This window comes from Nicotiana tabacum, chromosome 12 (assembly GCF_000715075.1).
Source record: "Nicotiana tabacum cultivar K326 chromosome 12, ASM71507v2, whole genome shotgun sequence".
Taxonomy (NCBI): Eukaryota; Viridiplantae; Streptophyta; class Magnoliopsida; order Solanales; family Solanaceae; genus Nicotiana; species Nicotiana tabacum.
The window spans coordinates 127,684,567-127,708,920 of NC_134091.1; the positions used below are offsets into that span (position 1 = coordinate 127,684,567).

Below are 24,354 nucleotides of genomic sequence, written 5' to 3' on the forward strand. Positions count from 1 at the left end.
GACTCACAGTAGGCATTATTCTTCTAGTGGAAAGCATACCTGTAAGTAGAAGTAGATGAAACTTTGTCGAGAAATATTGCAACTGTAGCAACCTTAATTAGCACTTGTGGAAAATTGGGGCTGCTAAGTCTTATATATATATGGCTAAGTGATGGAGCTTTGAGGTACTGGATTTATCTGAATCCTAATTTTTGATGCAAAATATAAATTTACGTTAAGAGGATCACTAAAATTATAATAAATTAGTGGATATAAATTAGTAACTTTACAAAAAAATAATGAGTTAAAGATTGAACCTACAAAATTTAAATTCTAAATGCGTCTGTAACTAAGTCTTTTTTTGGATATGCATAGCATTAGAAGAATATATAGCAATGTGAGTCAGCAGTAATGCAGATGAGGATGAGAAGTCTCACATGAAGACGTCTCTGCCTGTTGGAAAACTAGACGTCGACAAACTTAGAAGGAAGATATAGCTAAAAATGAGTTTAGAAAAAATTTCCAGATGTGAGGTATGATCTTTTTATTCTTAATTAGAAGTTTCCAATTTTACTTTGGGAATAAAAGAATTCCTGATACAGATAGCGTTTCCCTCGTAAAGATGATTCAGAAAACAATATATATTGACAACTTAAATTCTAGTACCAACTTAACAAAAGAGTAGGATTCCAACTTAGAATGGCCAATGAGTTACCCTATTTGAATTCAAACTCATGATATCATAGTTCAATATGTGGGTTTTTTCCAAAGAAATACGACCTCTCTGAGATATATATACAATTTAAAACTCATGATACCATAGTTCAACATGCCAGAAAGATACAAAGTTAGACTAATTTGAAAATATTGGGCAATTTACTATGTACATATTATTTCATCTGATCTTTGATTTCTAGTCTTATTTTATTAGTAGACAATAATATTAATTAGTTACGGATACTTGGTGCATGTGCATAAATCGATCTTATCTTCCTGATTAAGAGCTTCTCTCCCGCATTCAAAGATGGTGCCAGAATTTGAACTTTACAGGCAAGACGGATTTACAGGCAACATTATGAGGTACGTGAACTCATGGTCTTTTCGTAAAATTAGATATTTTATATACATATTTTCAAAAATTAATATAATATTAATTGTTGGCACCCCGCGCTCGTGTCCGTGTTAGATATTAGAACTCGTTTGCATCAAGAAGCAAAAGTCTCATTATCCAATAATTTGTTGACTATAATTTGCGTATTGTACCTTCACAGAGCTATTCAAATGTTACAATTATTATAAACTCTTATGCAGACTTGACCAATACTATACAATCGTTTGTCAAAATTGACAAATAATTTATAAACGTTTGCCAACTGAAGTGAAAGTTATTAGCTCATGTATTTTCCACACGTAAAATAATTCGAAGAATCATCGTGCACGCCATGATTAAAACGAATAACCTTGTATATAACCCAAGGAATTGTAGTTAAAAGACTTTATAAAATGCAAGTTCATTATTATTTTCTTTTTTAAATATACTCCGGTCAACATTTGTCGACTTTCGTATTATTAAAGACCTTTTATGTATGTGGAAATTTTATTTTTTGAATCTCTTGTATTATCTAATTTGTTGACTTTCCTTGCATTTTTAGAAGCTATAAGAATAAACATCAAATAAAATACATACAAATTTAGTTTTTAAAAAATCTAGGCCTCTTTTTAAGTTTTGGTTTTAGGTTACATATTCAATTGAGCCGCTCTTGCTTATTTCCAAACCAAACGAGCCCTAACTATCTAATCGCATGTTTGGCCAAGCTCTAAAATCAGCTTAGTTTGAAAAATACTTTTTCAAAAGTACTTTTGGTGACAAACAGTTTGTATTTGACTAATTAATTAGAAAATCACTTCTGAACAACAATTAGTGTTTGACCAAAAAAATACTATTAAGTGTATTTTCTCAAAAGTGCTTTTAAAAAAATATGCTTTGGGGGAGTAACTACTCTTTTCTGCTTCCGCTTCTACTCAAAAACACTTCTTTTTTTCTAAAAGTATGGCCAAACACTCAACTTTGAAGAAAAAAAGTACTTTTAGAAAAAAAAAATATTTGTGACTTTGAAGAAGCTTGGTATAGTGACAAGTGACAGCAATAACAACAAAAACAACGGAAGATCCTTCAAAAGTATAAAGTATTAGGTATAGTTTGCGGTGGAATTAATTCAAGTTGGCCAAACAAGCTAATAAATCAGCCACATGTTACTCAACTTTCTTGCTTTTCACATGTTTTTTAACTTGAACAAAAAATAGCCAACAAGACCTTTTAAAAGGATGGCCAAAATAAAAGCCACATTACACATACTTCGGCAAGTCCTATGGAATATATTGTCTCCTTCACCTTAACACACTTAACACTATACATATAACATGTCTGATTATAACAGCAAAAAATTACACATAGCCATGTTCCCATGGTTTGCATTTGGTCATTTCACCCCATTTCTACACATTGCAAACGAACTAGCTAAAAGAGGGCATCAAATCTCCTTTTTATTGCCCAAAAAAGCTTAATTCCAATTGCAAAACATCAATCTTCATCCAAATCTAATCACATTTCATTCTCTTACTATTCCTCGGGTTGAAGGCCTTCCCCAGGGCACAGAAACCGCATCAGACGTGCCCATATTCCTAACATGTCATCTTGCCACGGCCTTAGATCAAATGCGCGATCAAATTAATTTTTTACTCGCAAAATTAAAACCACACATTGTATTTTACGATTTTGCTTATTGGATACCTGATTATGCCCCTGAAATTGGCTATAAAACGATATGTTGCAACGTCGTTTGTGCTGCATCTCTAGCAATTATGTTAGTCCCCGTGAAAAAATCATGTCCTTCTGGTGCACCACTGTTGAAGAAATGATAAAACCGCCAAAAGGGTATCCTTCTTCAGCAGTAGTGCTCCGCGAGCACGAATCTCGTGCTCTTTCCTTTATGTTTCACGAATATGGCCGTGGTGTAACGTTTTATGATCGTGTCACAACAGCATTGAAAAAATGTGATGCTATATCAATTAGGACATGTAGAGAAGTAGAAGGACCTTTATGTGACTATTTGTCTAGCCAATATAATAAACCAGTGTTTCTAACTGGACCTATATTGCCCGAACCAACATCAAAAGAGCTCTTAGAGGAAAAATGGGCTAATTGGCTCAAACAATTCAAGCAGGGTCCGTTCAATTTTGTGCATTTGGGAGTCAAATGGTTCTTGAAAAGAACTAATTTCAAGAACTTGTTTTAGGAATTGAATTGACAGGTTTTCCTTTTTTAATTGCTTTAAAACCTCCGTTAGGTGTCAAGACGATCGAAGAAGCCCTACCAGAGGGATTTGAAGAGAGAACTAAAGGTATGGGCATAGTTTATGGAGATTTAGTGCCACAAATTGGGATTTTGAGTCACTCTTCAATAGGGTGTTTTGTGAGTCATTGTGGATTTGGATCAATGTGGGAGTCTTTAATGAGTGAATGCCAAATTGTGCTTATACCATATTTAGGTGACCAAATCTTGAATACTAGGCTTTTGGCTGATGAATTAAATGTTGCAGTTGAGGTAGAAAGAGATGAAAATGGATGGTTTACTAAGGAGAATTTGTCTAAGGTTATAAGAAGTGCAATGAATGAAGGGAGTGAATTGGGTTGTTTGGTCAAGAAAAATCATGCCAAGTGGAATACATTAACAAGGCCAGGATTCATGAGTGGTTATATTGAAGAGTTCATGCATAATTTGCATATGCTTTAGTTAGTTATTGTAAAGTTTGCGTATATTCTAGCCTCCTTAAATTCCATATTGGGAATGTTATTATTATTATTGCTACTCTAGGAGCACGTTGCTAAAATCTATTATGTGTGTGCCCCAATAATTGACGTTATGTATCTATCTTTCTGTCAAATGGTCATGATTTTTTTTGGTTTTCTGCAGTTCAATTTTATATAAAGAAATAGAGTGTGATTATTCGTCGAAAAATATTACCCTGAAAACGTCTTGAAGGAGGTTTTTGACCATTATACCCTTTGAAAAGACGGTAGATCAAAAAGTAATTGAACTAAAATAACTGTATTGCTAAAATGCCCGATAATTGTGTTGTTTAAGCAACTGTTTGAGCTTTAACCCACGAAAGGTATGAATGTCATGAATAGGTACTCTTGACATTTTCTCGTCGAAACTCTTTTTCGACACTTTTTAGTTGAGAAGCCAAATATCCACGTCGTGTCATACGTGGAGTCCTTGACCGATTGAAGTTGCAGGAGAAATTAAGAGATATGAGAAAAAGAAAGACAAGATTCTCCTTGTGCTTCTTCATTAATAACTGTAATCCAATAAAGATAGAGTCATGGTTTGAAGCTTATGAGTATAAAATTTTAAAATTATTTAGTTTGGTCGAACTCATAAAAGAAGAGCTAGCTCCGTCCGTGACAGCTAATGTCTAATAGACTAGATAAGAATTCTAATCTAAAGTTAGATCGATCAAGCTTAAATTTTGAGCTTATTTATATTCACAGGGAGTGAAATCTGGCTCGTGGTGAAATCCTGGAAGTCATGTAGTAGACTAGACGATTTGAATTTGTTTTCGTTTCTTCTTAAACTTTTTTTAATTGTTTATGCCTATAATATGGGTACGACAAGGAGATTTTATTCTTTATCTTTTATGACGTGGCATGCACATGCTGGCAAAATGATGATGACATGGCAATTTGGCAATGGCATGTCATTTTTTTGGCACCAAAATTTGACTTTTTGGTGTTCTGTATTTTCTTGACAGCTAGCACATAATATAGTGACTTTATTATACAAAAAAAAAATTGACTTTAGTATTACATAGAATAATTAACTTTTGGCATAATGATAACGTTTAATTCTTATAATCTTAAGCAAGGAAATATGTTTTCAGGTAGTACATTTTTTCCACTATCATATTATATAGTTGAACACCTTATGACAAATTAATACAGTAGTCACTAGCTACTATTTTAAAATTAATGGTAAAAACTTACCATTATTTGGACCAAAGTAGACCAGTTTATTATGGATGAGGTGAGAATACATACTCCGTGCATTTCAATTTATATGATATTGTTTGACCAGGTATAGAATCGAAGAAAGAAATAAATATTTTTGAAATTTGTGACTTGAAACAAATAAGAAATATTTGTGTGAGTATAAATATATCTCAAATAAAAGGTAATATGAGAAGTTTGAAGTTACCCCCTCCATTTTCTTTTACTTGTCCATTTTACATTTTGTACTCCTTTTTAAAAAGTAATTAAGTATTTATTTTACTAAATTATCCTTATTAATGTTACTTTAAAAACTAAGTGGACTAGTAGTATCCCAATTAATTTGGAAAATAGTTACTTAATGATAAGCTTAAATAAAAACAAATCATCAATTCTCTCTTAATTTACTAAAATAAACAAATAAAAAAAATCTATTATTTCCTTAATTTACTAAAAGAAAACAAAAGAAATAAATTATTTTTAAATATAAAAATATTTTGTACTTTTTCGGACAGGCTGAAAATGAAATAATATTACATAAAACAAAATTTGAAATTCAACCATGAAAGATATTTCCTTACCAGAAATCCTGATATTATTATTCAATCCAAGATTCTTGAATTTTTTCTTTTTTTTTTTTGAGTGTTCAAAACCATAACTCTTATCCTCTTCACCATTAACACAGCTCTAAAATTCTTGAAATGTTGCAGACACAATCCTTCATCTCATCCAACTACTTCTTCCCTCTCTCTTTCCCTCCTAACCCCATCACTTCATTTCACAATTTGCCCCACAAACCCATTGCCACGCGCCGTTCAGTCTCAGCCACTAAATCCCACGCGCCGCCGTCACAGTCATGGCTTGCTGAGGCCCCAGATGAAACAGTTACCGTTACAACCGACGCGCCACTGGAGGAGGGACCCATTGAGCTTCCATCTTCAATAACGGATATATTTGCTACTTCTGATGACCCTTCTCCTCTTCAAACTGCCACTAGTCTTCTCCTCACCGGTGCTATTTCCGTTTTCCTCTTTCGCTCCCTCCGCCGCCGCGCTAAACGTGCTAAAGAACTGGTAAAGCTCTCGTCTTTACACTCTCCATTGTGTGAATTTTGCATATTTTCACTAACTCCAAAATATATTTGTGTGACTATTGGACTAGATAAGGAGTTTGAAAGAAATAAAAAAATTTAAAACTTGTAGTTTAAAACATGTCATAAATATTTGTATGGCTCTATAGTCATGTTGTTAAAACTTAAAATGAAAAGTTTATAGTTAAATTTGTTAGAGTACTAAATATAAAAATGTATATTGTTTTTGGGATTGACTAAAAAGTAAACTGTGTCACATGAAATGGGAAGAGAGAGTAATATTTATGTGTTTGGTGCTGGATAAAGATATTACAAGTCCCATATTTTATTGTTAAAAATATTCAAAATGTTTGACAAATTAACAAAAATTATTGAATTCTCAAGAAGTAATAGTATCATATAAAATGGAGCAGCACAAGGTTATTAGGCAATGAATAGATTGTACATGCAGTGTCGTAGCCACAAATCTCGCCAAAAGTGTTCAAACTTTAAAGAAGCCAATAATTTTTTTTCTCGACGAATGGGTGCACAATTTTTTTAAAATTAAACTAAGCTACATTTATCTAAACAATAAAAACACTTGTAATCAAAACTAACATAAAAAAGATGACAATAGAAATTTACTGATAAAAGTAAGCATAAAATCAAAGGAAAGAGAGAGTCGAGAGGATTTGTAGTATCAAGAGAATTGTTATTGAAGAAATTTTTGCAAAGCTTGACTTTTAAATTATAAAATTTATTTAAGAAACAACGTTTAATTTTAAAACTACTTTTAAGATTAGTTGTTTGTTTTTACACAAAATTTAAATTTTAAGAGTTATTTATTAGAAAAAAATTCAGTATAAAAAGGAGTCAGATAGACCACATACGGTGGTATCCGTTTAGTTTGGCAAACAAAATGGGAAAATATATATATTTATAGAGATTTGAACTCGTGAATACCCTAGACTACTCGAGTGCCTCACTCAACTATATTAAGGGTGTTCAAAAAGTAATATTTTAACTATATAAAGTAATATTTGATCTTTCGGCGAAGGGTGTTCGCGTGACCACCCTTGCCATAGTGTAGCTACGCTGGTACATGCTTTCATCTTCATGTTATTCCTCTGTTTATTTTTAATTTCATTGATATGATTGTGGAAGTATGAGTAAGTATGTCACTCCTTAGCTTCAGTTCTTGTTCAGTTGATTGGATATGCATTAAGTATTTGACATGATAACATGTAATATGAGAAGGAGGCATAATCTACTTGTAGGACTTTAATCCCAGTTATGACTTAAGGTATTAGGTGAGAATATATGTTTTTTTGTCAAGCTTTAATGTAGTAATATGGGGCTTTCTTTTTGGTGGTATTAGAAACTTAGGTCAACAGGGGCGAAGAAAACGTTGAAGGAGGAGGCAATGGAGAGTTTGAAAGCTATGACGCCAACACCAGTTGACGCCAAAGCTCCACCTTCACCTGTTCAAGCACTGTTGGGAGGTTTAACAGCGGGTGTTATTGCACTTCTCCTTTACAAGTTCACTACCACCATTGAAGCTTCTCTCAATCGCCAGGCGCTTTCAGATAGTTTCTCGGTTTGCCTCTCATTTGCCTTTGAATTTGCTGTTTCTTTGCTCCCATTTTTCCATTGTTACCCCCACTATGCATAGTAAGTTGAGTAAAGATTCAGACAACTCATTCAGAATAGGAAAAAGGGTGAACGGGAGAAAATCTATACCATACTTCTATTGTTTACCATTTGATAATCATTCGTTCGTTGTGTTTGTAACAGGTTCGCCAGATAACAATAACGATTAGGTAGTTTCTAATATCTTTCCTTTATACTAATGCATGCATTACTGGTGAAAGATTATGAAACCTTCTTATTTAAAAACTGTTTGCAGAACTATTATAAATGGAATATGCTACCTCGCAACATTTGTCTTTGGCATCAACTCTGTCGGTTTGTTCCTTTATTCGGGTCAGCTTGCCTTGAACTCTATCATGGGAGATTCTGCTAGTGAAGAAACTAATAATAAAGGTGAAGCACAGTTGAGTTCGAAGGATCTAACATCAGCACGTCCTGTAGATAGCACTGAAGCGAACAGAGACGACCGCAATAAAACATCTGAGGATACAAAATAGTGCAAGAATATGATTTAGAAATGAAGACCAGGTTTAGTACACTACTTTTCCATTATTTTGCAATTTCCAGTTAGGAAAAAACATAATAATAGGATGAGACAAATTTCTGTGAGTAGATTTGACTACTAGTTTGTGGACATATTACAAAAGTAGAATTACTTGATGCTTTTTTTTGCTGCATGGCAGGAGAAAATAGGAAAACAACATTCTTTTCTTTTATCATCATAACTAATCGCTTTCGTATATATACCTCCAACGGGGACCAACCATTTTGTTGCAGTTGTGAGCTCTGGGTTACAGTAGGGTTGCTAGATGGAGTAAGAAAATTGACCTGATGTTTTGAAGTTAAGGCAAATAGGCACGTGATTTGAGGCAGAAACGGAAAATTACTGGCCTTGTTGAGGGATTTCTTGTTCAATTTATATGCTTTCCGTCATAGTTTATGTTTGCTCTGCTATCCGAGGGCATATTCTGTAACACTAAATGATACTATGGGCCCGTAAGGTTTAAACATGCTGCCACCACAGAAACAATAGCCATTGCCAAGATATTCCTACTTGCAGTGGAAATACATGCTCCTGTGTGTGCAGGGGCGGCAAATCTGTTCAAAATATAGGCGGCATTTTTCTTGAAGTACGACATAAATAAGTTGGATTATATGCAATTGTAGTGTCAAAAGTTTCTGATCTCCTATCCAGAGCACATATATAAGACAGAAATGTCATTCTGATGGACAAAAATTCCTTCTTGCAGCCAGACAGAACAGAAGCAGATACTAGCCAGTTTATGCGCAAGATTTCTGTAGTTGCACAAGGCAGTTCGGATCAGGCTATATAAAGGCCAGCAGTGCAAATCCGGAGGTGTTGGATTGGTTAAGGCCAGAAGACCATATATGTTCGTTCATCTGTCTTCTTTTTGGCGAAGTCAAATGATTTAACGACTACATCCATCCTCAACCAGTTCATGAAGTATAGTGCGATATGTAAATGCCAAACAGAAGTTGTAGGAGCCACTTGAAAATATTTGTTTCCAAGAAATAGGATCATTAAACAGTAGATAGTGAAGTTCGTGATGATCTTGTATGTTGTACACTTCGTATATTCTTCTAGTTGTGATATTTGTGAAATTTTCTTGTTGCTTTACCATAGTCTAGGGCCGTGGTTACCATTGGACTGTTCTGATTTGGTTCCCTTGTCTCTCAATGTAGTCTGCAGCTTGAATAAAAGTAACCCCTTGAATAATTTTCTTCAACTAGTGTTGGAGTTATGTGATAGCCAAGCCATTTGATTTTGTGTCCAGGGAATGTAGTACTGCAACTAGGCTTAAGCATAATTTAGTAAATACCGAATTATCGTATCGAAACCGAAAATTTTGCTATTTGGTATGGTATTTGGTTTAAGTTTTTAAAAAAAATTGGTATTAGGTATGGTATTCGGTATTTAAAAATAAAATACCGAAATACCGACATTGTACCGAAATATATATTAAATTACACAATACATATATTATTGATTCTAGCATAAATATTAAAGTTCTGAATTTACTTCCCGCTATTTTTATAGTTTTCTTTAACCTTTACCACCTTTTTTTCCCACTATACTTGTCTTTCCCCGCTTTTTCGGGTTCCTACTAACCTTTCTCCCGTCTAGGTTTAGCATTTGGGTTTCCATCTTTTTCCCATTATATTATAATATTTTTGTTTTCATATTTGTGAGTACCTTAAGAATATTACATTCTATGGCTTTATGCATTAGTTAATATTTGAGCCTAACAAACCGAAGTTGTCAAACTGAATAAACCGAAATAGAAAGGAGAAAAGCTGAATCATAACGAATTTAAATAGGTATGATATTGGTATAGTATTTTAAAAAACTGAATATCGAACCGAAATGACTAAATATTATTATGTACCAACTGACGAACACCCCTAACTACAACCATAATCAATGAGGTAGAAAAAATGGCTATTTGGACCAAAGATCCATAGCAGCAAAGTATAGCCTCCACTCACTACTTTATTGTTGTTGATCACTGACAAAACTCCTCGACCTTGGGTTCAACCTGCAGATTTTTCAGTAAGAAGTTGGTATTTTTCATTACATTTTAATTACCAAATATGAGAAAATTGAAAAACATGTTCTGATAAAGAGTCTATCGAATAACTTTTAAGTCAAGAAATTTACAGTTAAGAAGCTGCTGAAATTTCTGTGAAAACAAAAATCAGAGAATGGTAATGAACAAAAACAATAGGTCCACCTCACAAAAAAATTAAAGTAATTATATTGAAGAAGAACAGGAACAAGGGCAGAAAAGGAACAAAGGCATATTAAAACTCATGTAGCAAGAAGAATAGAGTAGTATCGGCTGATGATGATGCAAAAGATAAGAATCAGAGTTCAGGTTACAAGGGCAAATCTAAATTTTTTACAAGTCTATTTACTGACTGACTGGAGCTACTAGTAAAAGTCCCTCGTATTCAACAACATAAGGGAAGGAGGAATCCGCAAGAATAAGTTTTTATCCAGCCTCCTCCAACTCCGGGGCTTCTCTTTCCCTAGGAATCCTAACTTAGTAATATTGACCACACTGACGATGTTTATAACTTTTGGCGACAAAGATTTGCTTATACAGATGCATTATCATGATCCATGGAAGCTGCAGTTGCTCCAGCATAGACATGTTCCTCTTCCTTAGGCTGCTCCGCTGGTGCTTCGGCTGGCTTTGATATAGAATCAGCCGGAGGTTTAAGACTAGTTTCAGCAGGAGGCTCCTCTGGTTCTTCAGCTGGCTTCGACGTTGAATCAGCTGGAGGCTCAAGAGTTGTTTCAGCAGGAGGCTCTTCTGGTGCTTCATCTGGATTTGATGTTGAAGGAGCCGGAGGCTTAAGAGTTGCTTCAGCAGGAGGCTGCTCTGCTGCTTCATCTGGCTTCGTTGTTGAAGCAGCCGGAGGCTTAAGAGTTGTTTCAGTAGGAGGCTCCTCTGGTGCTTCATCTGGCTTCGACGTTGAAGCAGCCGGAGGCTCAAGAGTTGTTTCAGCAGGAGACTTTCCTGCTGTTTCAGCTGGTGCTTCAACAGGAGACTTCTCTGGTGCTTCATCTGGCACCTCAGTTGTTCCAGCTACAGGCTTCTCTGTCATTTCTTCCATACACTGGGGTGTTGTTTCCGCCAAAGTATTTCCTGTTAGAGAATCAGTACTAGATTTCTGCAGCTGCATAGGAGCAAAATTGGGTACTGGCTTGGTGGTGTCCTCCGGTGCAGGCTGCTTTTGTGTTGGTTCTGCTGCTATTATCCTTGATTCAGTTTGAGCTTTCTGTGTTGTTTCAGCTGGAGGATAAACCTTTGTAGTGTTGCCCCTTGTGATGTCGTTACCTATTTTTTGCTGCTTCAGAGATTCAGCATTTAGTTGCTGCAACCTATAGTCAGTTTCAGGCCGACGACAAACCTTTCTCAGAGGAACAATTTCCTGGATAGGAGAAGACAGTCAATTAAACCCAAGTGAAAACTATGATATGATGTCTATCCTTGACAAATTCTATAAAACTACTAACACCTATGGATGAAAACTAGATGTCTCAAGCATAAATGACCAACATTAAAGGTAGATAGTGTACCCCCATTGCGCAGCACAAGGTCTATAAAAAACCGACTTACATGCGACAAGCATCAGATATTACACCTAAACATTTTGAAGTCTCTTTTTAACTTCAAATTTAACATGGTCCTCTAAGTAGAAGCCTCAGATATATTCCAAAATAACCAGGAATAGATAACAATGCAAAAACTTTCATCTGCAGCAACTGTCGGTACCACCATGTTTGAAAATGGCTCCCTGACTATTCAAAAACCACTTGGCTGCATTAGAATATAGTTGGCCTCCAAGTCATTATTCTATTTCTTCTAATGGATGGGCTATACGGCCACACCCCCGTCCTCTCCCGTACCTATCTCATAACATTTCCTGGTTGTGCAAACCTATTTGGGATAAAACTCATTCTCTTCGGATGATGACAGGCTACACTTATGTTCAGTCTACGTGTAGCACCACATAATATCTTATCCATCATAATCACTGGTCTTTTCCTTAACATGTTCCTGGTATTTATTTCCTCAATATTTTATTTGATCAATTTCGTTTGTCTGTCTGACACTGATCGATATTCCAGCTGACGTCTTTCAGAGGGCAAGTGTTACTAACCATACAAAGGAACAAGGGGTGATCTCTCTTCAGTTGCTGATTTCAGCCAAAGGACAGCTGTAGAAACTAACGTATCATAACAGATCAATACAAGGCTAAAAAAAGGAGGCATGATAAAAAGATAGGAGTAATAACCAATCTGTAAACAGCAGTTGTCAAATTTACAAGGAAGATACAGTTTTTAACGAGCGATTATTTGCTGCTAAAGCTGTTTCTTCCTTATGAACAATTGTTTTTTTGTTAGTAACAAGCAACAAACACTTTTACCAGTAAAGCACAAAGTAGTCAGAAATCTGAAATACATTCAGGAAAGCTTAGGCCAGAATGTAGAGATAAAAGCAGAAAATTACAGAAAAAGGGATTAATTGAATACCTCAGACTGATCATGATCATAACGAACCAGAAACCGACAACGGCAACCTCTCACATCATGTCTGCGTCTTTGAGCATCAAGGACATGCGCATCAAAGTAGAGAGCCTGCTCTTTGCCTTCCTGAAAATTATAAGAGCCTTAGCTAAATGATGACAGTTTGGTAAGTTTAGCTTTAACATTTGACCCATAATAAAATGCACCTGGAAGCAAAGAATCAGATCGCCAGGGAGAACTGCAACACATTCTGACGATTCACATGGAAGGGATCGCTGTCTTACGTGCTTACGTACATTTACCCACTCATCCTCCTCTGCTCCAAACCCCGCGAATCGAACAAGGACTTCCTGAAATTAGAAGTTTGTGACCATTAAGAGAAAAAAAAAGGGGATAAGGTAAAACAGACAGGAAGAAGAAGATATGCACAAGGTAAATGAAACAACTTCATGGAGATAGCCTCTAGTTTTGGAGCATGTTCCAGAAAAAGACATAGTTTGAATTATGATCCTCAACATCAGACAAAAAGGCCACGCATGTTACAGAGGGGCTGGAAAACGAAACTAGAAAAGCACCAATCATGTATTTCCTGATTTAGGGCTAAACTTGCCTCAACAATCAATGGCAAACTCCATTGGGTAAAAAGAAAGAGCGGAAAGATAATTCTATTCATAATGTACAAATTTAACCACCAGGCTAACAATAATATCTTTCATGGAACATTAGATAGGTATCTCTGAGAATTACCGGATCAGCAGTCTCCACGGATCTATGTGATAGGAAGCTTGCTACATCATACCTAAGGAAGGATAATATCATTAATCTATAATTACTAGCAACCAAGATCTAATGATGATGGAAATGAAGCAAATGTATAGAATGACTTAAAAGACAAACCATGCACCATCTCTTGCAGATTTAGCTTCAAACTCCATTTGAATGTTATCTGAAGCACTCCTGCCCACATTTTGTACTGCCACTAAAAAACAAGTAGAAAATAGGTGGAGTTGGGTTACGACTCGAAAGAAATAAATTAGAGGAAAAAGTAGTTCTTTTTCAAGAGAGAAACAGGGAAAAAAGAGCAAAAGGAACCTGCAGATTTTTTGCTGTATTATTTTTTAAAACAGTACTTGAAATTTAGCCAAACTTCTCATTCATCATCTTATCAACAAGGGTAGTGATTCAGCCACTATTTTCTTAAATATCATTTTTGAAGTATTTTCCTAGAGAAGGACAGATTTCCAAAAAATGATCATCTAGTGAAACCACAAACAAACTCCTTTGATGAGATATGCCTTACTCATTCTGAAACAGCCTAATCTAATCACACATCTTCTGAAGATCAAAATCGGTGGACTCTATGTTTCCAAGAGTCAATCTGCTCTCGTTAAACAGCAGAGGAACCTCGTATTCGTGGATCTAGCTATTTGTTCTAATTAATTATCACCATTTTTCGTAATCAGAAATTATAGAGAGTATTCAGCTTCTTAACAATATGACGGCGGTTCACAGTTATCCTCCTCCAGTTAACATTTCATTGCAAGTTCTCATGAATTTACTTTAATAAAATCCAACTGAGGATCAAAATCACATCATCTTTTTCAGCAGTTCAATAATTCTGCCGGCCTACAGAATTTCAATTCTGAAAGCACCATCTTCTCAGCTAGCCGGGATCAACAACTACAACCTACCCAGTATATTCCCACAAGTGGGATCTGGGAGGGTAGTATGTACGCAGACCTCATCCCTACTTTAGCAATTCAAGATAAGGTGGATACCAAGAAGCTTAAGAAACAGCTTAAACACCGTAATGCCTTTACCACTTTTAGCACATTACACTATCAAAAGTATCAATAAAGATATTATTAGTATGGCATACTTCTGCTCCCTCCAGCTCTAGTTAAGACTGATCAAATGTGCACACTGCCACATACGAGAAGGCCACAGAACAGGGTAACTAGACATATAGTAATCAGACATTTATCACATGACAAAATATAGATTAGTAGAATGAAGTAATCTTCTTCTTCTTCTTTTTTGTGTGTGTGTGTGATAAGGTAATATTTAATTGATATTGTGGGATTAAAAAACCCCATACACAAGTAGTATATAAAAAGTAGAGAACCTACACAACAGTAGAATGAGGTAATATGCAACTAGCAATAAATGATAATTCGTGATAGACAAACATAAGTTGGTAAATCCATTGCAAGGATCACTAAGAAGACACTTTGCAAAAAACAAGAAACCATAAGAATATTGCTCAACAGTTCTACCTGATGGAGCAGGTAGAGGTTGAGGCGCTTGGGGCATTGATTTCACTGTAACTAACCAAAGTCAGACAAGTTAATGAAGAACAGTGAAAACCGAATATATAAGACTCTTATTAATCATAAATAAAGCATAAGAGAAATTCGTGATTGTTTAGAAACATGGTAGTAAATTTCAAATTCTACCTTGAGGAGAAGGTATCGGTTGAGGGGCTTGGGGCATAATCCTTACTGCAGCTGGATCACTCTGAGGCACAGGTGATGTACTCAATTTTGCAGGAGCTCTTACCATAGCTGGATCACTTTGAGGCACTGACGGGGTACTAAATTTACCAGGAACCTTAGCTGTTTTTGCTCTAATAGCATATCGTCTATTCTGGAACCAGTTCCAAACCTATGACAATACTTTCATAATTTCAGGAACAAAATAAATAGTGAATAGTTACGAAAACATTTTTCATTCAATCATCAGAGGTTTAAAAAAAGGAAAAGCCTCTTACTTGTTTCATTTGAACCATAATTTTTCCAGATCTCTCCGCTGAAGAACTAAATAGAAGTAGGTACATTACCATCCAACCTTCATGAGCACATAAAATCAAAGGAACAACTCTAAATATATGGCTCATTAACAACCTACCTAAACTTCTCAGCAAGAGCTACGAGAACTTCACGAGCTGGCATTGTAGCATTATGTGCTTGCAATATAGCTTCCATCTCAGCGACCTGCAACGTTTGACAAATTACTAAGGCTTTCAACACGATTCTATATCTCACTGTGAAGTTATCAGATGCCACTAATGTACACAGTACAATTAAGCTGTCAAGCACATGCTATATTGCTCAGACTCGGGTGGGGGTATCCGATGCGGGTGCGGATCTAGAGGTCGGACTCGCCATCACAGAAATTTAGGATTTGGGGGTATGGATCTGAGTGCGGATACAGATGCTTGGGTACGGACAATATATGTATATATAAAGTATATATTTTGACTAGTTAAAGTTGTTGAATTAAAACTGATAAACTATTATTCTTTATAAACACCTAATATTTTATTCATAAAATATCTCACGTAATAGAAAAGCATTCTCACACTTCATATAATTATACTTTGACAATATATATGCAAACCCCAAAATCAAACCCGATACCCAATCAATCTATACTTCTCGGTCATAGAATGTAGTCAAAGTACCAAAGGTAAGTTGACCAAATCCGGTATGGATCCAACACTCACACCCATGTCGTGTTGGCATGGGTGCAACAAGGATTTTGAAGAGTCCGTCAGTCCGCACAACATAGGTCACATGTCTGGAGAAATGTTTTGGTATAATAGTTGAAAAAGGGAAGAATGTATGATAAGTGGGAAAGCTTCTATGACGTACATTTTTTCTCCACGGTTATTTCAAAATTAACAAAAGCAGCTCATGAATTGATGAAAAACATCTCATTTTAACAAGTGACATCAATCATCGAATGGAAAAATAGCAAAGGAATGAGCATTTGTTTTGAAAGGATATGCATAACTAGTGTAAAGATAGGTAAGCAACTAGGGGCATAAATAAGCATCAGGACTTACCCACGGCTTTATTTCTAGACAACTCCATATCCCATATACTTATTGGACGATTACCTCCATTTCTCCAGTATAAACACTTCATCAGGAGTAAGTATGAATAAGACTTCCTTTCAGTAAGTAATGTCATCTAGCTTACTCATGATGTTATTTCATAATTCATATCTCAATTTGCACAAGTTTTCAACCTAGTGCCTTCAGTTGTAAGGAATATGCAATACTAAGAATCATGAAAACTTTTGGAAACACCAAATAGTGTAGGAGTTGATATTCTCAAATTTACTTTAGAGACAGTTCTAACCGAGAAGGAATAGAGAATAAAGTACAGGATCAAGTCAAGCTTCAAGCAAGAGGAAAGCTTTAATGTAATATCGAGCACTGGACATTCTGAAGTAGAATTTAGTAGGTTAGCTTTCTTCTATTGGCTGCATCCACCAGCAGTTGTGTTTTGTTTATGAGCAGATTCTTTGGAATTTAATGAATAAAACTTTACTCATAATTGCTACTCCCTCTATTCCAATTCATGTGGCATACTTTCTTTTTAGGTTGTCCCAAAAAGAACGATACCTTTTTATATTTATAAACAATTTTAAATTTAAAAATTCTCATTGTACTTTTAATGAGATGATTTATAGTCACACATACATTTATGGCTTGTTTTAGACTACAAGCTTCAAAAGTCTGTCTTTCTTACTTAAACTGCGTATCTAGTCAAACAAGGCCACATAAAATGAGATGGCGGGAGCTTAGTTCAATTTGGTTGCTCTGCGCACACACTACCCTCCCTAAACTCCACTTGTATGATTACACTGGGTATGTTGTTGTTGTTGCTCTGCGCACCTTAGTACCTTCACTTTAGTGAGGAAACGATAGAGAAGGCCGAAGGCCAAGGGTGAGGGCAAAACATTCCAGACACCTAATGGACATGAATTGTCAGGCTCCAACTCAACCCCCTTCCCAACGCACCCCTATCTCCCTCTACATTTTCTACATATTCTAATGATTCGACTGCAATATCTTCAAGAGAATCCTAGATCCTTAGATCGAATGATGCTCGTGCTGAAATTTAAGTTAAGGGCTTACTTTCTTCCCTCTTCTGTGAAACCTTATTACGTTATCAATGTCAGACACAACACTCTTTTTCTCATGACTCTCTTCAAAGCCTAAAGTGCAGCATCATATGACCACACACATATGCAGGTGGCAGACGGGCTGGCAACATATAGAGGCATCTTTAGCACACAGTTTCATACTTAATGATTAATTTATTGTGTAACATATATTTCCTAGTCTTTTAAATATTTTTAAGGACATTTTAAACCCCTTACAGGGACTCATACTTCTTGCAGATACGCTACTTCAGAAAAAATCCGAAAATGACTCAACAAAAGCATGACCCAAGGGTATGTCCTAGCGGTCAATGAAATGGAGGAGAACCATGAGGTTTCAAGTTCAAATCTCAGCGGAGAAAAAACACACTAGGTGATTTCTTCCTATCTGCCTAAGTCTTGGACTACCTGATGCATGTGTTGATGGGAGGTAGTAACATCCTCACCGTAACCCAACCAACGTATTTCGGCTTATCTATTCCCGACTTTTGAATCATTTAGCTTCATAGTATCGGGGGATGTAGTGTATATTGGACGGGTTCAATTGAACCATAACTTTCGACGTGGAGTAAAAATTTATATGTATAAGTTTATTAAAATTGCAAAACTAGTCAATATGAACCCATAACTTTAAAAATATAATGAGTTTAATGCTAATAATTTTAAAAATTAAACCCATAGGGTTTAAATTCTGGATCCGCCTCTGCATAGTATGAAGTACCACACTTTTCGTGTTCTTACGTCACTCCCTACTTTTACGTTTTCTTTTGGGTGACTAGTTTTCCGCGTGCTACCTAATTTTAATATTTTTCATTAATTATTATGCATTTTAATATTTTTTTATGTTACTCTTTCAACACGCAGCAGTAGAGTGCGGGCAAGCTGGCCCAGACACTGTGTCATCAAAAGAAACTCAACAAAAGCATGAAGTAGTACAATAGTCTCAGTATATTAAAAGAGAAAAAATTAATGTGAAATTCACAAGTCTACAACTACAAATTACATAATGAAAGACAAATACGAAACAGGCAAAGAACAATCAGGAGAAAAATCTATAAATAAACTGTACACAAAACATAAAAGCAGTATAATGAACCAATTGAAGCTCACAAAATATGTAATGTAGAGAAAACAATTGGTATTAACCTCAGTGGCGTTGAAACGGAAAGTAGGACCTCCGTTACTCGGCGGTCTTCCCATCTGTTAACGGCGTTAATGGAATACACAGCAATACAAACTCTCAGAAAGCAATTGAAGCCTACCGCCGGCGGGAGGAAGCTACGGGTAAAATTTGAGAAACGATCAAACGGCCGTGAGAGGGGAAGAGAAGAGGAAATTGGGATTGGATTTGTTTTCAGTTTTCACGTTAATGTAAGTATTTTCTTTTTCCTTTTCCCTTTTTCCTTTTATTTTCTTTTGTTTTTCACGTCCCTTTTTCCTTTTATCTTTGTTTTTCTTGATAAATCTATTTCTTCTGCTTTTATTCCTTTTAGAATTTAAAAAGTACTAGAAATTTATTTTATAATTTTATTCTCTAATACAATTAAAATCTCAAATTTAGGTGAATACCCCATATTGGTGTTGGGTGCGAGTAAATTTTTATCAAATATCATTAGTCTGCTACGAATTACTCCATCCATTCCTTTTAAGTGTCGATTTGCACAAAGTTTAAGAATATAAAAAAGACTTTTAAATCTAATTATCTTTATCTAAGTGGGCGTTTGGACATAAGAATTGTAAAATTCCAAAAAAAAAAGTAAAAAAATTTTCAAGTGAAAATGATATTTAAAAATTAGAGTTGTGTTTGGACATGAATATAATTTTGGGTTGTTTTTTAAGTTTTGTGAGTAATCTAAGTGAAAAATTTAAAAAATAGTTTTTTGGAGTTTTTAAAATTTTCGAAAAATTTCAAAATACATCTTCAAGTGGAAATTGAAAATTTTATGAACAAACGCTGATTTCGAAAAAAAGTTAAATTTTTTTCAAAAAGGAAAAAAATTTCTTATGTCCAAACGGGCAAGTGCATATAACTTAACAAAAGTACCCTCTAAATATTATGATTTTAAACGTGCCATCTCAATCCTAAAAAAAAGTATCATTAAGGATAAAAGGAGAATGTTATATTAAAATTCTACTCTCTTTGTTTCAATTTATGTGAACTTATTTCCTGTAACGACCCGAAATTTTCACCTTCGGACCGTGATGGCGCCTAATATTTCACTTGCTAGGCAAGCCAATATTAGAATAATATTAACAAAATTTTAAATAATTTTTAAATTATTAATAATCAAGGAAACAAAAGCGGAAGCAAAGTTTGAAATATAGTGAAATAATCCATAAAAATAACAGTGTCTAAATACCATTCCAGAATTGGTGTCACAAGTGCACGAGCTTCTAGAATAAATACAAATAAAGGTCTGAATAAATAAAGTCGTCTGGAAATAAACACACAGCTAAAGTAAAATAGACGGAAACTGCGGACGCCATGCAGTTATACCTCAAGTCTCCTATGGTAGCTGAAATCTGAACAAGTCTATGGTACGCTGCTGGGACCAACTCCAAAATCTGCACAAGAAGTGCAGAGTGTAGTATCAGTACAACCGACCCCATGTACTGGTAAGTGCCGAGCCTAACCTCGACGAAGTAGTGACGAGGCTAAGGCGGTTCACTTACATTAACCTGTACGCAATATTGATAATAACAACAAATAATAGAAATAAATCAGGTAACTCATTTATAATAATTGAAGCCAACTCAGTAGTCATAATCCATTATTCTTTCAACCAATTCTGTTGAAGCGTGCAACCCGCTCTCACAATATATTCACATTCAATTATGTTGCAGCGTGCAACCCGCTCTCCCAATATATTCCTTTTAATCAAGTTTGTTATGTATTTATTTCAATCAAGTATATATATAGACTTTTAAATAAGTCTGTTGCGGCGTGCAATCCGATCCCCCAATATTAACTTTTTAATAAGTCTGTTGCGACGTGCAACCCGATCCTCTAATATTGACTTTTTAATAAGTCTGTTGCGGCGTGCAACCCGATCCTCCAATATTGACTTTTTAATAAGTCTGTTGCGCGTGTAACCCGATCCTCCAATATATATATCCATTTCAATAAATTCTGTTGCGGCGTGCAACCCGCTCCTCCAACATATTCATTTACCAATTCTTATAGAAGAAATTTTTCCGATAAATGCAACAATTAATATAAAACTATAAGACAACAAGCATACAATAATTATGATTTAATTGTGAAACAAACAATGACAAATAGCAAATTATTATATAAATCAGGGGAAAAATAGGCAGCTTAATATTTAATATGCTAAATGTCAAATAACAATTAAAACACATAATTCAAATAGCATATAACAATTAATGCAGGAATTCAATAATTAATATTTGACAAAGAATAGGAGAGAAATAATTATTATAATAATTAATTTATAATTTAAAATAATTTATGATTTTTCAAGTAAGCAGGCAAACAATTAATTTGACAACGTATAGATACTCATCACCTCGCCTATACGTTGTTCACATGCAATTCACATAACAAATAATTTAAGGGTTCTATTCCATCAAGTCAAGGTTAACCACGACACTTACCTCGCTTTGCAAATTCCAATCAATTATTCAACCACAGCTTTTCCTTTTAAATTTGTCTCTGAAAGTTTCAAATCTATTCACAAACAATTCAATATACTCAATACGAATCATAGGAATTAATTCCATATGAATTTATAAATATTTTGGATAAAAATCTGAAATTCATTAAAATATTCAGCAGTGGGACCCATGTCTCAAATTTCGAAAAAACTCACGAAATCCGAACACCCGTTTCGATACGAGTTCAACCATATAAAATTTGTCCAATTCCGATATCAAATGGACCTTTAAATCTTAATTTTTCGTTTTTGGAAAGTTTTACAAAAATTCCAATTTCTTCCATCTAAATCCGAAATAAATGATGAATATAGGCTTAGATTTATGAAATACAATTACTATATGATAAAGAACACTTACCTAGTTCGAAATTGTGAAAAACTCCTTTGAAATCGCCCCTAAGCCGAGTTATAATTGAGGTTTTGTGAAAAATGAAAAAAAATCTCGTTTTGGTTCTGTTTTAAGTCACAGAGGTCAGGCCTTCTTCGCGTTCGCGAAGGGCCTGTCGCGTTCGCGATGAGTAGCAGTCCGTGGCTTTCGCGTTCGCGAGTCCTCCTTCGCGTTCGCGAAGGCTCCCCCCTCCCCCGTTCGTGTGCCAGTGCTCGCGCTCGCGATGAAGGAATGATCAACCCTCACCCAAGTGTGCCTAACACTAACACTACGCGTTCACGAGGAGCTGGTCGCATTCGCGAAGAAGAAAACTTCAGCTGTCCAGTTTACTCTTCGCGTTCGCGAGAGTACCTTCGCGAACGCGAAGAAGGATATGCCAAAACACCTGCTGCAGCAAAATACCAGATTTTTAAAGTCCAAAACATCTCGTAGCCTATCCGAAACTCACTCGAGCCCTCGGGGCTCCAAACCAAACATGCACACAACTCCTAAAATATCATACGAACTTGCTCGCGCGATCAAATCGCCAAAATAACACCTGGAACTACGAATCGGACACCAAATCAAAGGAAGTTTTCAAGAAAACTTTAAAACTTATATTTTTATAACCGGACGTCCGAATCACGTCAAATCAACTCTGATTCTCACCAAATTCGGTAGACACATAATAAAATATTATAGTGGACCTATACCGGGCTCCGGAACCAAAATACGGACCCGAAGTCAATAAATCCAACATTAGTAATTTCTTAGAAATCATTAAGCTTTCAAGCTTTTAATTTTTTATCACAAAATCCATATCTCGGGCTAGGGATCTCGGAATTCGATTTCGGACATACGCCCAAGTCCCAAATCACGATACGGACCTACCGGAATTATCAAAGTACTGATCCGAGTCCGTTTGCTCAAAATGTTGACCAAAGTCAACTTAGTTGAGTTTTAAAGCTCTATTTCACATTTTAATCCATTTTTCATATAAAACTTTTTGAAAATTGTACGGACTGCGCACGCAAGTCGAGGAATGATAAATGGTACTTTTTGAGGTCTTAGAACACAGAATTACTTATTAAGAGTGGCTTGAAACGCGTGCGGTGAGATAAGGATTGACATGCATGCGATGAGATAAGGGTGGCTTGAAACGCGTGGCTAGTAGGGGAACTACTAGAAGCCATGCAGTGTGATAAGGGTGGATAAAATGTAGGATGCTATTTTAGAAAAATGATTTCTTTAAAATTTAATGTGAAGGCTCCCGCGGTGATATAAGTAAATGAGATATTGTGAATTTATATATGATTTGGGACTACGATGCGGTACCTCGGGAGTGCCCTGTTGATATTTCTTTATTCATGTTCTTTCCTTGGGTGATTTTGTTTCATTTAATATGTAAATTCTTATCTTCTTCCGTGATGTACTAGTTGACTTTATTATTATATATTTTGTGCTCCTAGTTGTATTGTGTTGACTTTGGCTTTTTAGCACGAGATTCTAAAGAAGTATATTTCTGGTTTTTCTTACTGATTTTCGATGATTTAGTTGATTTAAATAAAAGAAATTGTTATTATGTTTTAAATTAAATAGTTTTACAAACAAACCAGTAGTTTATTTGATGCTTTGATATAAGTGCAAAGTTATTTTCTTCACCCAAATGATTCTAAAAATAAATTCAATTCTTTGTTGATTTCTTACTTGATTTAAAAACTTTTAAACTCACTTTAGTGGAAATAAATTGAGTATGTGGATCTTATATACATTGAGGATATTGGCATGTGAATTGTCTGTGTGGTTGTGATATGAAATGTAGGCACGAGGTGCTGTGATTAAATGATAATGATATTTGGCACGTGAGTTGTCCGTGCAGTTGAGATATGAAATGAGGGCACGATGTGCCGGAGAAATATAATAATTTAATTATGGGCATGAAGTGCCGTGGATATATGAAAAATGGGCTGAGACCCGTATTTATGAAAAATATAAAAATGGGCTGAGACCCGTATTTTTATGATTATAAAATGAGGTATCACATGGTGACTTTTTAACTGAAGAATTATATTCAAAATATTTATTTGGAAGGATTTTTATTTAGAAAGTATTATATAAAAGAATTGTATTTGAAAGATAATTATTTGAGGAAAATTATATTTGAAAGAGAGTTAATTGGTAGAATTATATGTGATGGATATTTAATTGAAGAACTTGATTTAACTGGGTGTAATTGTATTTATTAATTATTGAGCGATATTAAATGATGATCTTATTGTCTTACTGTGCATATCATTGGTTGTTTTGTGTTGCCTTGTTGTGATATCACTGGTTGAGTTGTTGTTATCATTGCTAGATATTTTTCAGTACTATTTTATACTGCTATATTGCACAGGGTATTAGACTAGTGAGTGTCTTGAATGTATCTCGTCTCTACTATATTAAGGTTAGTCTTGATACTTACTGGGCACCGCTGTGGTGTGCTCACTCTACACTTTTGCATATTTTTGTGCAGAGCCAGGTATTGAAGATAACGGACTTGAGCAGAGTT

General features: G+C 35.2%; 2 protein-coding genes and 1 pseudogene across 6 annotated transcripts; 2 read left to right on the forward strand and 1 right to left on the reverse strand.

The window, feature by feature from the left end:
- The first annotated feature begins 2,322 nt into the window (after window positions 1-2,322).
- On the forward strand, window positions 2,323-3,951 carry LOC107812237 (UDP-glycosyltransferase 79B6-like; annotated as a pseudogene).
- Window positions 3,952-5,597: 1,646 nt separating this feature from the next.
- LOC107812240 (uncharacterized) lies at window positions 5,598-9,370 on the forward strand. 3 transcript variants are annotated; one of them, XM_016637294.2, is made up of 5 exons: window positions 5,598-6,101; window positions 7,476-7,694; window positions 7,892-7,917; window positions 8,004-8,275; window positions 8,998-9,370. In XM_016637294.2, exons 1-4 carry the CDS (start codon window positions 5,730-5,732, stop codon window positions 8,242-8,244), a joined length of 858 nt encoding a protein of 285 aa, XP_016492780.1. In that variant the 5' UTR covers window positions 5,598-5,729; the 3' UTR covers window positions 8,245-8,275; window positions 8,998-9,370. The 3 variants fall into 3 exon arrangements, with proteins under 3 accessions (XP_016492780.1, XP_075083175.1, XP_016492781.1); XM_075227074.1 differs by having other exon boundaries at window positions 9,002-9,370; XM_016637295.2 differs by lacking the exon at window positions 8,998-9,370 and adding an exon at window positions 8,525-8,656.
- Window positions 9,371-10,582: 1,212 nt separating this feature from the next.
- On the reverse strand, window positions 10,583-19,177 carry LOC107812239 (protein SAWADEE HOMEODOMAIN HOMOLOG 2). 3 transcript variants are annotated; one of them, XM_016637290.2, is made up of 10 exons: window positions 18,906-19,177; window positions 15,714-15,799; window positions 15,577-15,622; window positions 15,263-15,470; window positions 15,083-15,133; window positions 13,704-13,785; window positions 13,554-13,605; window positions 13,013-13,156; window positions 12,813-12,932; window positions 10,583-11,707 (listed from the first exon to the last, which is right to left on the reverse strand). In XM_016637290.2, the coding sequence occupies exons 1-10, from the start codon at window positions 18,957-18,959 to the stop codon at window positions 10,868-10,870; spliced, it is 1,683 nt and encodes a 560-aa protein (XP_016492776.2). In that variant the 5' UTR covers window positions 18,960-19,177; the 3' UTR covers window positions 10,583-10,867. The 3 variants fall into 3 exon arrangements, with proteins under 3 accessions (XP_016492776.2, XP_016492777.2, XP_016492778.2); XM_016637291.2 differs by having other exon boundaries at window positions 15,083-15,127; window positions 18,906-19,132; XM_016637292.2 differs by lacking the exon at window positions 15,083-15,133 and having other exon boundaries at window positions 18,906-19,127.
- Between the last annotated feature and the right edge of the window lie 5,177 nt (window positions 19,178-24,354).

Bases quoted from the DNA above. Each gene is read 5' to 3' on its own strand.
- LOC107812240 (XM_016637294.2), top strand. From the start codon at position 5,730: ATGTTGCAGACACAATCCTTCATCTCATCCAACTACTTCTTCCCTCTC. The intron at 7,695-7,891 runs GTTTGCCTCTCA...TGTTTGTAACAG, and splicing joins CGCTTTCAGATAGTTTCTCG to GTTCGCCAGATAACAATAAC. The intron at 7,918-8,003 runs GTAGTTTCTAAT...AACTGTTTGCAG, and splicing joins CAGATAACAATAACGATTAG to AACTATTATAAATGGAATAT.
- LOC107812239 (XM_016637290.2), bottom strand. From the start codon at position 18,959: ATGGGAAGACCGCCGAGTAACGGAGGTCCTACTTTCCGTTTCAACGCC. The intron at 15,471-15,576 runs GTAAGAGGCTTT...GTATTGTCATAG, and splicing joins TTATGGTTCAAATGAAACAA to GTTTGGAACTGGTTCCAGAA. The intron at 13,606-13,703 runs GTTTGTCTTTTA...ATCCTTCCTTAG, and splicing joins TCTGCAAGAGATGGTGCATG to GTATGATGTAGCAAGCTTCC.